We start from the raw sequence: 14,923 nt of genomic DNA on the forward strand, positions 1-14,923 counted from the left end.
CCAGCCTGCCCACTGCTCCCCTCAGCAGTGTACTTCGTAGATCTGCCTGTTCTGTACCTCACTCTGTCTCTGGTGAATCCTCTCACTGCCCCTGCATCTCCAGCCTGTACCCCAGTTCTGTATGCAGAAATGAATAAATCTTTTTAAAAAAAAAAAAGAAGTGGATGTTGGCTTGGGATTTACACCCTGCCTCCCTCAGTCACCAGTTACAGACTGGAGGCAGAACTGAGAGGCTGACAGCTGGCATTTGTCTGGACAGAAAATCTTTCCTTCAAAGGCCACCTAAGTAATACATCTCTGTGATGTCTATGCAAGTTTCCATAATCAACTTTTCATTTTTCATGTAAATTGTTTATGGATTCAGTATGGAAGAAAACCATCTGCTACCTACTTAACATGTATTCTTCCAGGAACTTATCAAGCAAAAGTAATTCAGATAGAAAATTAGCATTTTCTAATTTTTCATAACATTGAGTTCTTTGAATCATTTTGTGCCTATTTATAAACTAAGATGATACAACAACCTATAATTAGAAGCTGAATCAAAATGCAGTGTCCATAGACAAAGATGAGTTTGATTTCTCACTCTTTGGAAAGTAAGAATATTAGACTTTCTCTAACGTAATTTCACCCTTTGTAAATTTAAGAAAATTATTGCAAAAAGATCCTGTGAAGATGTCAAATTCAAAATGAAAGAGACATGTAAATGCTGTTCCAGAATTCCTACCTGAGAGTTCAGCGCATCATGACGATAATCCCTTGTAAAAACACCACACACAGTTTCACCATTAGGTAGATTTTTGGTAAATCGATTGTGAACTGTTGCTGACACTTGATTAACAAGAGCCTGGTTGACAAGGAAAGAGATCCATTAATCACAAGTAAGGAGAGATAGTGAAACCTCAGAGGATTTGTCTAAAACTAAGTCCTGCAATGAACACAGAGGGCTTAATATTATTACCCTTTCTTAAACTCACACCTACCCTATACACTCAGGTGCTCTCAGATACCTCACTAAGCAGGTGAACCTTGCTAAGAAGCCTCACCTTACAGTGAAATGTGGAAATACGGCTTCACCAGAAGTTAAAAACAGGAACATTCTGGCTCACACATTAGAAAAAAATAACAACTGAATATTTAGCATGTGAATCTACTATGGAACAAGGGCAAGTGATAGATGCTAGGCATGGATTTGTGGCTTCTCTATATGTGGATTTCACCTAAATATCAAAGTGCTACTATATACATGGATCTTTTTTAGCTCCAAGCATGATGTTCAATGACAAGATCACAAGACCAAACTGCCTCCTCACAATGATTCTAACTAAACGTTATGTTATAGAATCTATGAAACTGGAGGAAGAAAATGTAAGTTAAAAGAAAATGAAGCTCGGGCCCTTCCTGGTGGCGAAGCGGGTTAAAGCACAGCACTGAGAATCTAAAGCAGCGTCTGCATGAGTTTGATTCCCTCCTGCCCTGGAGGAGACCACATGGCGCAGCAGACCTCTCCTGACCTGCCCACTGCTCCCCTCAGCAGTGTACTTCGTCGATCTGCCTGTTCTGTTCCCCGCTCTGTCTCCGGTGAAGCCTCTCACCGCCCCTGAGCCTCTGGCCTGTACCCCAGTTCTGTATGCACAAATAAATAAATCTTTAAAAAAAAAAATAAAATGAAGCTCATAGAAATAGAGAATAGATTGGTGCCAGAAGCAGGGTGAAACTGATGGTGGAAATCAATGAAACTAGCCAAAATATATAAATTCCCAGTCATACAATACATGTTGATTCTGGAGATGGAGTATATAGCATGGTTGCTATAGTTAAATTACTCTACTGTATATTCAAAAAACTCTTAAGGAGCAGATTGAAGAGTTTTCGTCACAAGAAAAAGATGAGGCAGTGAATGGTAGTTTGATCTGTCATGATCATTTCACAACATATGCATAGATGAAAGTTTTGTGAGAAACATTAATTAATAGAATGTTATATGTCAACTATATCTCACAAAACTTGAAAAACTGTAAGTAAATAAATATACAAATAACAAAATAAATCCAGCATAAAACACTCACCGCAAGACATGCATTAAGTGATTCAAGAAGAGAAAATCAGGGGCACAATGAGTTAAAGAAGTGCAGCACTGTGGAGCTCTCCACAACCGCTGCAACGCAAGTTCAATCCTCAGTCCCGGTGACCCAGATGGCACCACAGACCTCTCCTGTCTTGCTCACTGCTCCCCTCACAGTGTATTTCAGTTGATCTGCTCTCTGGTGAATCCTCTCACCCCTGCAACTCTGACATTGTACTGAAAGTGTACCCCAACTCTTGTATGCAAAAATAAAAATAAATACTAAAAAAAAGAAGAGAAAAGCAAAGTCCCTCGAGCACTACCTTTGTCGGTGCAACGTACACAACCACACCTTCGTTGCTTTCCTTTAACACCTTCTCCATGCAGTAGTAGGAAGCATAGGTTTTTCCTGAAGATGTGGGAGCAACAATCACTGCTGACTCATTATTATCCACAACATCGAGAAGCTCTCGCTGTGGGGTTGAAAACAGAAACTAATTGTTACCCAACACATTAACACACTTTCAGTACAATTCTCAGAACCTCAAATGGAATGATCAGAGCTTCAAACACACAAAAGCTGTATAGAAGAATACACAGAATCATGTTATCTCTCAAGAGAGAATTTTCATGCTTTTGAATATCTGGAGGTAGGTTTTATATGTGAAAAATGGAAAGTGACCTGAATAAAGTATGGTTATTCAGATTTGTTATGCTTTTGTTCTTGTTATTGCCTCTCTCTTTGTCACTTACTAAATGCAGAATTAGCTTTAAGAAATTTAGTTCTGGATTCTCCTTTGTGGCACAACGGGTTAAATCACTGCACTATGAAGCCCTCCAAAGCCACTACAGCATGAGTTCAATCCCTGGCCAGGGAGCTGACCCACATGACATGGCAGATGTCTCCTGACATACCCACTGCTTCCCTTCAGCAGTGAATCTCAGTAGATCTGCCTGTTCTCTCCACTCTGTCTCTGGTAAATCTGCTAACCCACCACACCTCTGGCCTGTACCCCAGTTCTATAAGCATAAATAAATAAATCTTTTTTTTTTTAAAAGATTTATTTATTTATTCATACAGAACTGGGGTACAGGCCAGAGATGCGCAGGGTGAGAGGCTTCACCAGAGACAGAGTGGGGAGCAGAACAGGCAGATCGACGAAGTACACTGCTGAGGGGAGCAGCGGGCGGGTCAGGAGAGGTCTGCCACGCCACGTGGTCACCTCCGGGGCAGGCGGGAATCGAACTCATGCAGAAGTGGCTTTAGCTTCTTAGTGCTGTGCTTTAACCCGCTGCGCCACCAGGGAGGGCCAAATAAATCTTTTTTTAAAAAGAAATTTAGTCCTAAGAAAAAATCTATATGTATTTTTGTGATGGTAATAAGGTAGCTAAAGAAAAAAATCAATAATTCATAATTTCACCATTTATTTACCACTTTTCTATTTGGAAAAAATCCAGGTACCTATTTGGAAGACATGTGCAACTTTATCACTTCAGTGCGTGTTGCATTTATCAAAATGATAACTAATCAAAGAATCAAGCCCACATGGTGTGTAGAAGGTGGGAAAAAAAAACACCCAAAACTTGAATCTACATATTCTCTTCAATCCAGGTTCACTCTGGGCCACACATAAAAGTGAACTTGGCGTCAGAAAAGTTGCATGCAATGACATTAATGAAGAGCATTTGCTTCTTCATGTTCTGTCTTGAACTAAGGAACTGATCCTCCTCATCCTAAAAAAGATTATCAACATAAGAATGGTAAAATCAGATTTTGAATAGGATAGTTTATTCAGATGTAAAGCAATGAGACTGCACTTATTCTAGGTAAAGACCTTGAATTGTTCAATAATGTTATATAGTTTAGTCCATTGTATTGCAAATTTTATGTCCATGTTAACTTTATATTTATTATAGAAAGGTAACTACTATTTTTCTAGTAGGTGCTCATAGCTCATATTCTACATGGGCCACATATAAATATCTTTAAAAATTGTTTGTACTCTTTTAAACTACCCAGGGAAAAATTTCTCTGTCCACATTTATATTTAAATAATAAAAACTGTGTCCATGATGATACAGCTAGATGACACAGACAGAAGCTCAAAATGTATACATGTGAATCCATCCAAGTACCTTGAAGGAGATGGTCTATGTATGAAAAATGAAATGAAAGTTTTCACTGGGCCCCCTCCCTGGTGGTGCAACAGGTTAAATCGTAGCACTACAAAGCTAGCAACAGTTACTTCAGCAGGAGTTCAATCCCCAGGCAGGGAGCTGCCCACATGGCACAGCAGACCTCTCCTGTCTCCCAGCTACTCCCCTCAGCAGTGGACTTCATCATTATGTGGTTCTGCTTCCCACTCTGTCTCTGGTGACTCCTCTCCACTCCCTGCACCTCTGGCCTATACCCCAATTCTGTATGCATAAATAAGTAAATCTTTAAAAAAAAAAAAAAAAGACAGAAAGAAAGAAAGAAAAGAAAGTTTTCTTTAAATGGGAGAAAAGTCTACATTTTGATATTTGCAATGATATAATAATTTAAAATTATATGACTCAATAAGATCATTCCATATATAGTATAGACAGCTACAATAATGAGAAGCTCCTGAGAGCACATTTAATAGTAAAAGGAAATAAATGTACGTTTCATTTACAGCATTACCTGCCATGTGTCAGGAATAAAGTTCTGAACTCTAGGGTCTGGATCTTTTCTGTCCTCTCGTATCAGATGATGGCCCATGTGTTGTAACTGAAACCGAGCTGGTCCAATGTGAACTGAATACTTATTCCTTTTCTTCTCCGTTCTGTCATCATCTGCAACCTACATTATTTAAAAGACCATTTGGGAACTAACTTTAAAGGACTAATTTTAAATTATAATATCATTTCAATATTTCAAATATTTGTTACTGAGCACCTTTTATGAAAAAAAGCATTTTACCATTCTTTAATTTTTGAAATATTTATTAAATGAGTGCTCTACCATCTAAACCATCATTTTAGCTATGAGTAAATTAGCAGACAAGATTTTCAAAAATCAATTATGATATTTGTAGCTACAAACTGGTATGTTTTGAGGTAATTGAACAATCACAATATAGTTTTTAATGCTTTCTTAGAATAAACTTTACTTAATGTCTGCATAGATTACTTAATGGCCTGTATAGATTATCTGGTATTTAATATATTTGTTCATATAAACATTTGTATAATCTTCTAATTCAGGATTACTTCAATTTGGATAACTGGGTGATAGAAAATGATCATGAACTCAGAATAAATATTTTCTGTTAAAAAACATATTTAAAGACTTTTTATATATAATACCTAATACTTACAAGAGTAGAACTATTCTGAAAACATTACCTGAGTTGGAGATAAGGAATTTGCCAACTCTTCAAATCCTAAATACATGAGACATTTGGCTACAAATTGCTGATCTGACTCTTGCAGAAATTCTGTGTATTTTTCCATTAAAGAATGGATCCTTTTCATCATCTGAACAGCTATATTTAAGTCTTTGCTGGTTTTGGTTTTACCTTGGCAGAAAATGACAGTGAAATTGTTTCAGAAATTAAAGTTTGATTACCCAAGGTAAGTACATAATAAGGTAGTATACCAATCTGGCCTAGTAAAAAATTTATAGTCTTATTTAACATTAATGCAAGTTTTGGGATACAGAAGACTAAAATAAAACTAGTGTGCAGGGGTCTCCCTGGTGGCACAATGGGTAAAAGCACAGCACGATGAAGCTATCAAAAGCCACTGCACCATGAGTTCAATCCCCCACCAGGGAGGTGACCCACATGGTGCAGCAGACCTTGCCTGACCCACCTGCTGCTCCCCTCACAGTGTATTTCAGTCGATCTGCCTTTTCTGCTCCCCACTCTGTCTCTGGTGAATCCTCTCACCCACCCTCATCTCTGACCTGTACCCCAGTTCTTGTATGCATAAATAAATCTAAAAAAACATTAAGTGCAACTATACACACTTCATAAAATCCAATGAAAGATGACAGGATTAAGAAGATGCAGTTGTGTGTAAATATATGAAATGCTGTTCAGTAATCTAAAAAAGGGGGGTGGTGGTGAATGAACTCTTGCCCTTTGTAAAAAACATAGATGAGACAGAAGGGATTATACTAAGTGAAATAAGTTAGAAATGGAAAGATAAATACCAAAGGATTTCACTCATATGCGGACTATAGAAAAACTAAACAAAGAAACTGACAACACTAAACCAAAACAAACTCTAGAAATACAAATGCAAAATCAAAGCCACAGGAGGGGCAGGAAGCAAGAACAAAATGGAGGAAGGACCCAGAGGTCTGTGGTAAAGTACAGATTTGATGTGGGTAGCGGACAGACATACATCTGAAGAGTTGTAAAGCTATCCCCAAAATCATATGTAGTGTTGTAAACACATGTTATCTCAATTAAAAAATTAAATAGATTATTAGTTTGGAGGCATCATGGCAAATAATCATTTCACCTGCTATCAATTGACACGTCTCTACCTAGTCCTCTCCTTTATCTTCCTCTTCCTAGCATTTCTTTTTCTTTTTTCCCTCTATTGTGAAAATTGTAAAGCAAAGATCAAGGAAGTCACCACAGCTTTATAGGAATCCAGAAGGCTGGGCAAACATGAGCACAGTTTTACCCTTTGGATGTCAAAGGTAAATGACAGACTTTCCCTGGTGCTTCACCATCTTTGTGAGGCACCCTAACCATACCTACAACTACCTATGTATGTATACTTAAACTTATCTTTGGCTATGCTTTGATTTGAATTTGCTTATGAATTGTTCATTGATAAAATAGAGGTCATATTTAGAGGAGTTTCATAAAAAATAAAGTTTTATGAATAAGTTCATAAAATTATTTTACATGCATAAAAAGAATTTTACATGCATAAAAATGCTAGCATAAATTATGATATCATATATTATCTTTTACTTATTAATACTCAATTTATCAAAACACAAAAGTTACATACCTTCACCTTGACAATGTTCCTTCCATGCTTTCAAGCAGGCAGTTAATCCTACCATTTCAACTCTAAATTTCACTGAGGTACTTTTACATGACTTCAAAAAATCTTCCAGATTCTTTATTCCAGAATTTAAATTCTCTTTCATCTCCTCTTCAATAGAAAGTGACAGAGCTTTCCATTTTTGCTGTTCTTTTTGTTCTTCCTTGGCAAATAACTTCTTCTTGTTCTCCCTAATAATCATTTCAGCCTTGGTCTCCTGTCCAGAGTGGTCAGAAAGAGATCAGGAAAAGAGTTGGCTAATCCCAAGATAACATTCATGAATGAGACAATATTGCAACGTGTATGTTGTGCATTTTGACAGTCATCACATTCTTCCGTAGACACAATTTTAGTTCTTTAGTTCTAATTTTAGTCTTAAAATTAGAGCCTTGGCTAATTGAAAACTTATGACAATTCAATATAATAAATAACAAAGCCTCTATAGATAGTTTTCTAGATTTTTGAGTAGTATGGATTAAAGATCAGAAAGTAAATGTCCATTGGGCCACAGTTGTTCCTGTGTCCACTGGACACCTGATGATCTCCCTTTTCCATGCCCCAGGGTCAATCCCCCTTTTCTGCTAGTCCTTCAAACATTTCTTACACGAAACCATCTCAAACCTCCAAGCCTAAGTCACATAGTCCTACTCTCACTGGGCTTCGCTCTTCCAAAGCATTCATCTGAGTACTTGGGTGAAATGTTACTTGTCATTTCTTCCCTCTACATTAATTTCCCTAAGACAGGTATGTGTTCTAGTTGTCTATATGTTCCATGCCAAAACATTTCACTCATAATGTTTGATGAGGAAATGAGGAAAGGGAAAGCAATGTATGAATGAGGGCAGGAAGATGACATCCCAAGAAGGATGAAGATAGCTTGCAAAGCTCCAACTACATAGAAAGAGACAATGGATGATTCTAGACTTCCATCTAAAACGGGTGGCAAAATGATCAATTTTTTGATCTGGAAAAGCATAGGAAATCTTTATTATCCCAGTAAAAAATAAACAGGTATTTCACATCTATTTTTATCATCTCAGTATAAAAATTTTTATTAGCACTAAGTGAAAACAACTGTAATGTTAATATTACTTCAAACTTTCAGTCCAAACCTTTAGTTACTAAATACCTTATACTCTTTATCAAATAAATATATATTTTATGATGTATAAAGGATTATATACAACCTTTTACATGAAGGTTAGACATTATAGCAAGTAAGTAAAGTTAAAAAATGATCATATATAAAAATTAAGAGCATAGAGTGGAAAGAAACTACCAAAAAAGATCAAACAAACATCATCTTAAAACAACAGGAGAAAAAAAAATTGAAATAGTATTTTCATAACCTACACTTGTCTTTTTACTCTTCCGTTCACTGAAATTCTTTGTCTTGACAGCCTGAGTTACAATGAGTTTTGAGGGAACTGATTCTAATGAATTTCCATAAAATCGTTGATAAACTTGATATTTTTGGTAGGATCTCATAGCATAAGGATCGCCAGATTTTTCTGAAAAAAGATAATATGTAACACTTCTGTATTTTTTTCAGTAGTATTCTCACTCATTCTTCACACAATCCCAGACAGGCATGCACTTTTCTATCGATTTTAGAACAGTAACTCAATCTGTTGAAGCGGGACTCTTAAGCCAGACTAAGGCAAGAATAATTTCTTACTTTACTGAGTGGCAACACAGCCTTTTATTATATATCTCCAGAAACAAATACCCAAATGATACAAATAATTACATATTTGGGGTATCACCACTGTCATGTACCCTATAAATGAGGTTAAGAAGAGGCAAGAAGTGGGCCCTCCCTAATGGCGCAACAGGTTAGAACACAGAACTGCAAGCTAGCTGCAGTCACTTCAGTGAGAGTATGATCCCAGGCCCCAGAGGTGACCCATATGGTGCGGCAGACCTCTCCTGGCCCGCCCGCTGCTCCCCTCAACAGTGTACTTTGTCAATTTGCCTGTTCTGCTCCCCACTCTGTCTCTGGCGAATCCTCTTACTGCCTCTGCACCTCTGGCCTGTACCCCAGTTCTTGTATGCATAAATAAATAAAACTTTAAAAAAAAAAAGAGGAAAGTAGGAACAGAGTGAAAAAATGATTACTATCAAAATAGTCTAACATTCTGTATCACTAGATAGAAAAGTGTACCCTATGGGGTAACAATAGAGCCAAGAGCTTGGTAGGTGAGAAAACCTTTACTGGGGTAAAATCCAATGGCATAGGAAACCCAGCAAACACACCTAGAGAAACGATAGTACTGATTAAGTAAATTGGTTTTCTGTATCTATATATACCAAACCACATACTCTTGAAAGATGTCAATGATTAAAGTATCCATTTATGTCTTGCAGACATCTTGATAGCTATTTATATAAGCATGTTGATATTTCACACAAGCGTATTACTAGCTTCATTCTTAGATTCTTCTGAAAGTAAGTTCTGTCAACTGAATATAGGTGGAGGTGAGCACAGCTAGAGTAGACTAGCTAAAAGGAATGCATGGGTTGAGCCAGTGAGAGAAGATCCCCATTTCAATCTCTTTTGATTTGTCAGTGGTTTAATGGACCCTCTCTTGCTGTCACAGCCATCATGAGCAGAAAGACCAGAAAGATGCTACTACTTGTTAACATGCAGCTAACGAGGTGGACACAACTAAAATCACATCAATTCACAGACTCAATATATTTACTTTTGAGAAACGTGGAGATTTTTTTTAATTATGGCTTATAATAGCTTTTAACTTTCTTCCTGGTAATATTTTATTTATTTAAATGGATTTATAAGATATCTAGTCCAATGATTCTCTAACTTTTAGGTTGCAGGACAATACATTCACTTAATTCGAATCGACTTTTCAAACCACTACCGAAAAAAGTAAATCTACTAAGTTTAAGAGTTGTTTTGGGTGTTTCTTTTTTTGATGATAGTAAATGTTCCACAGTGAAGTGCATAATTCTTAGATGAATAATTTAATGATTTTTGACAAAAGTATGCACTCTTGTAACCCCTATTTGTACTAAAATATTGAACAATTTCCTCACTCTCAAAGAGCTGTATCTTTTTCCAGTCAGTCTGCTCAAAGGTGACCACTATTCTGTTCTTTTACCATTGATTAGTTTTGCCTCTTGCAGAATTTCATATAAATGATATGTCTAGCTTTTATTTGATATTAGCTATTTAAATGGCTGAGAGGAAATCCCACAGTGTTTTTTTGTTAGTTTGTTTTTAAATATTTATTTATTTATTCATACTGAACTGGGGTCCAAGCCAGAGGTGCAGAGGCAGTGAGAGGAATCACCAGAGACAGAGTGGGGAGCAGAACAGGCAGATCAATGAAGTACACTGCTGAGGGGAGCAGCGGGTGGGTCAGGAGAGGTCTGCCACGCCATGTGGATCACCCTCCGGGGTGGGGATCAACGTCATGCTGAAGTGGCTTTAGCTTCTTAGTGCTATGCTGCACCTCCAGGGAGGGCCCCCCCCCACGGTGGTTTTAATATGCAGTACTGATCTGTAATGATCTTGAGCCCATCATTACATGCTCACTGGCTATTTGTGTGTCTTCCTCTGTGAATTAATTCTTTTTTACTTACTAAGACACCCATGTACCTACATATACCTGACAGTCAATAAACAAACTAAAACTTTCATCACCATCTTTATTGGTACCTAGGTATTTTGTAGACTATTCTCATTCAATAAATATAATTTGTGGCTCATAACATAATTTGTTACTAGAAAAAGGAGACTGAAGTTGATTTTAATATATTTCAACAGTCACAAAACTCACCATTATAATTACACTTTGTCTGGTCATAATGATCACTAAGGGGTCTGTGAGAATGCCAGTGCAGAAGTTCATCAAACTCCTTTTTTTTAACCAGTGACGTTACATTAGGGTCATCACTATGAGATAAAAAGAAATATGCATATTTTAGATTATATGTCTCCAGCCAGAGATAGCACAGATTGTATTTTATGATAAAACATTAATAATTTATTATAATAATTTTAAAAGTCATAATCGCCTTTCCTCTTTCTATGATATGAGGAGTGGCAACCAAAAAGCAGTTTATTAGAAGTTTAAAAACTAAGAATCAACTCCAGTCTATACAGTAACACTAACAGTGAGAAATATAATCCACCCTTTCATTTAAAGTATGCAACTGGAGTAACTGTACTGTAAAATCAAACTCAAGTTACTTTTCACATAGTAATGATCAAAGAACATTACTAAGTTTTTATTAAACTCATTATGTGTTATAAACATGTATTTTATCTAATAAGCTTTATTTGACTACTTGCATTTCAAAGAATTGTTAATGAGTAATTCATCTATTCCTCAAAAGTACTGATGGAAGCATTTTAGGATATACCTCTTTAGGAAAGGCAAATCTTTCAAAATATCTCCGACAAATTTATCAACCACCTCACAGGACATTGGAATAAAGCCTAAATTAGGAATCTTTCCCATGGAGATATCTGTAAACAACAAAAACTTAAAGTCAAACATGAAAATTCCATCAGAAAGACTGCACTTTATTTTTTAAAATTTCGCATTTAAAAATAGTTTCACTGATCTTATTTACATTCATCAATCCCAGCCCTTTCCATAAAACTATTTCCAACATTAAAGACTCTACACAAATAGATAGCATTTAGGTAAGAGTCTGTCAGGTAGAGTTTACCCTAACAAGAGAATAGAAGTGATATGTTCTTTCCCATATTCTGAATATACTCTATTATTATGTTTTATCCATCATATATAAATATCCGATTTATGCAATGATGAATAAATCAGTTTTTGTATTTATGAAATTATCCATATTACTCCTTCACTCTTAAATTATATTTTAAGATTCATACATAAAATCTCTATATTCTGGCTTCTATGATCATTATCAAGAAAACCTACTAATTTTTATTCCCTTGTAGGTATTTATATTTATATTTCTTTTTGATATTCTACAATTCCACTGCATTGATTTGTGTGTGTGTGTGTGTTTAATTTATGCCACTAATACTCCATAGTACCACCAGAATGTGAAATTTTTTCTTTTATCAATTCCTACAAGTACCTAGTCATGATTGCTTCAAACATCGTCCAACCCGTTGTGTTCATTGTTTCTAAGTAAAAATGAATGACATGGATTTCTTCATTCTATCCTGCACAGCTTTTAACATCATTTTTTTATTTTTTTCAAAATATTTTGCTTATTTTTTAAAATTTTCCCAACTTTGTTGAAGTATAATCAATATATTACATTGGTAAATGTACAGTGTACATCTCTATTTTACATATGATTGATTTCAAAGTTGGTATTTGATCTCTGTAAGCATATTTAAACACATATTTACTTTTGAAATTTACAAATTAAATACACCATTTCTAGTACTTTAGCTTCCTGTTTCTCTTAATGGTTTGTTTCTTCTGATATTTCATGAACCTGTATTTGCACTCATATTTGGCAAAGAATCCTATAAAACCAGGCTTTACCCAGAACAGAATTTGCCACAGCTTTGATTGCTTAATGCTCATTTTCTGGTTTACAGTTGTTTTGACACTACTAGTAGAATAAATCAAAGGCTCAATTTTTTGAAAGGCAGACCAATAATTAGAAATTCTAAGGATAATTTTATTTTGTACTATCCAGAAATAAGTCTTCCCCTTCACTTTTGGTCCCTGAAATTCTAGTTTATGGTTTTGAGTTTAACTCTAATTATGTGAAAAGATGTTTAGTGGCTTTTATGCAACATTTCAATTGTTGTTGTTTTAAGTTGATCTATAGACATGTACACACAGACATCCTGGCTTTTTATTTTTTTAAAAAACTGAGAATGATACTAGTTACAAGCAAAATATATAACTTTCCAATTATAACACATCACCCATGATATAACAGTAGTGGTAATTTATTATTAAAATGCAGAGGCAGCAAATTGTTTTTACTTGCATATAGCTAATGGAAATTTCAGTTTCATTTTACAGTAGAACATTGCTTTTATTCCAAATTAATTTGGAATTTACTACCTTTGACTGGTGAGAGATTCTTCTGTAGGAAAGGAAGTTTTGTTGTTCTTAGAGGAAATGGCTTTCCAACATCAAACTTAGTGACCAACTTTGCTACAGTGCTCCAAAGATGTTCATAGTCATTCATAATGACATGTCCCAAATTCAAATTCAGTCCTAGTGAAAAATACTAAATATTAAAAGTCATTCATAGACAAGACATATTAAATATCAATAAAATTTTCAGTGAGTTCCACATAGCACCTAAGTAAAAACAGTCTTAAGTGTTGACTATGAAGTTCTAAAGTTTAAAATTTGTTTCCCTATCTGATAATATGTATATATAAAATGAGATTATAATTAGCAATGACAAATCGATATCAGAGGATTCATTAGGACAATAAAAAAAGATCATACTAAACATAACTTACAATTAATAAAACTGAAAACTATAATTTTAACTGTAATTTTATATAAATTGCTATAACTATATATAGCCATTCATTCCAATTTTTGCAATATAAAGAAACCAAATCTTAGTGGTCAAGGAAGCTTCAATAATGTTCAGCCATAGTACAGTTATCCTAAAATATCTTTTATAATCATTGACTATTAAGAAACAGGGAGAAAAAAATTTGAAAAAGAAAAATGAGTTATATCTTATAGATATATTAATCAGGTTTATATTTGAAAAAAAAAACATTAAAATTTCCTGATATCTAGTAGTAGGAGTGTTCAATTAATTAGAGCAAATATTACGAAAAATTAAGCATATGCTTAAATGAAAATTTCAACTATTAAAATTACCTCACTATTTTCTAGAAATGCCAAATACCCAAACACATATTTTTTCCCAAAAATACTTGTGGAGCAATATTCGGTTAAAAATGTTTTAAAATACAAGATTTACTCAAATTGCAACTATATAAAAGGGATACACATGTGTATAAACAAATATTGAAAGGAAAATAATTGATAGGCTAGATGTTGGAAATAAAAGAAAATGAGTTTAAGGCATTAGATCATTATAATGTCACTCTGAATGAAAGTATAATTATTGTAATATAACTAAAGTGGTACCTTGCACATTTTCTTCTTCATAATAAAAAGCAATATTCTTCAACAAAAGATCATCACTTAAGTCAGAAAGGTGAGTTAAATTCAGATCCCAAGATTCTGATTTGTTTATATTAGTCAGGATGAAATATTCACACCACTTTTTCTAAAAAATTAAAAGTTAAAACTAAGTAATTGACCATTTTACATTAGCAATAAACTATGATTTCAAACATTTCTTTAATTAAATAGAAAGACAATTTGGCAGGACTTCTTCAGTCCTTACTAATGAATAGAAGCCCTTTTGAACTGGGCAATGAAAAGTTTATACTTTAAACATTAGAACATAAACTTAAACTGACCAAAACTGAATTCAGCATAGTCTTTCACTCTGTTTTTGAAGCTGGTGGGGTGGGATATTTAAATTTGCCTTCATTTTCCCTTAATGATTCACCCAATGCAAGTACATTAGGTAAATATTTTGAACTGGCTTCCTACTGGGTTGGCTCTGAAATACTTTCCTTGAACATTTTAACTATGAATTGAGATCCTAATAAAAGGTTCATGTCAATTAATCTACTAATCTCATTTCTGGGCATCCAGTCTAAGTCACCCCCAAACGAAAGGGAAAATCTTTCATGCAAAGACCCTGGAGAACAGTAGAATTACTAACACAACAGTTAAAGCCCATTCAATACCCCAGATAGAGAAATGGATACATAATTCGTGGTACATCCATTTAAAA

At 34.9% G+C, this 14,923-nt stretch overlaps 1 protein-coding gene across 1 annotated transcript in view; it reads right to left on the reverse strand.

Moving 5' to 3' along the window:
- The window catches only part of LOC101634080 (probable ATP-dependent RNA helicase DDX60), a 71,271-nt gene that overhangs the window by 42,212 nt on the left and 14,136 nt on the right, over positions 1-14,923 (reverse strand). Inside the window, exons 8-17 of the mRNA XM_012724998.1 lie at positions 14,203-14,344; positions 13,144-13,299; positions 11,489-11,594; positions 10,903-11,018; positions 8,453-8,610; positions 7,064-7,316; positions 5,435-5,607; positions 4,731-4,889; positions 2,389-2,538; positions 728-847 (exon numbers count right to left, since the gene is read on the reverse strand). Coding sequence (XP_012580452.1) covers positions 728-847; positions 2,389-2,538; positions 4,731-4,889; positions 5,435-5,607; positions 7,064-7,316; positions 8,453-8,610; positions 10,903-11,018; positions 11,489-11,594; positions 13,144-13,299; positions 14,203-14,344 — 1,533 coding nt within the window. The remainder of the gene's footprint in view (positions 1-727; positions 848-2,388; positions 2,539-4,730; positions 4,890-5,434; positions 5,608-7,063; positions 7,317-8,452; positions 8,611-10,902; positions 11,019-11,488; positions 11,595-13,143; positions 13,300-14,202; positions 14,345-14,923) is intronic.

The sequence above is a fragment of the Condylura cristata genome, unplaced genomic scaffold (assembly GCF_000260355.1).
Source record: "Condylura cristata isolate star-nosed mole 26May11 unplaced genomic scaffold, ConCri1.0 scaffold00014, whole genome shotgun sequence".
NCBI lineage: Eukaryota > Metazoa > Chordata > Mammalia > Eulipotyphla > Talpidae > Condylura > Condylura cristata.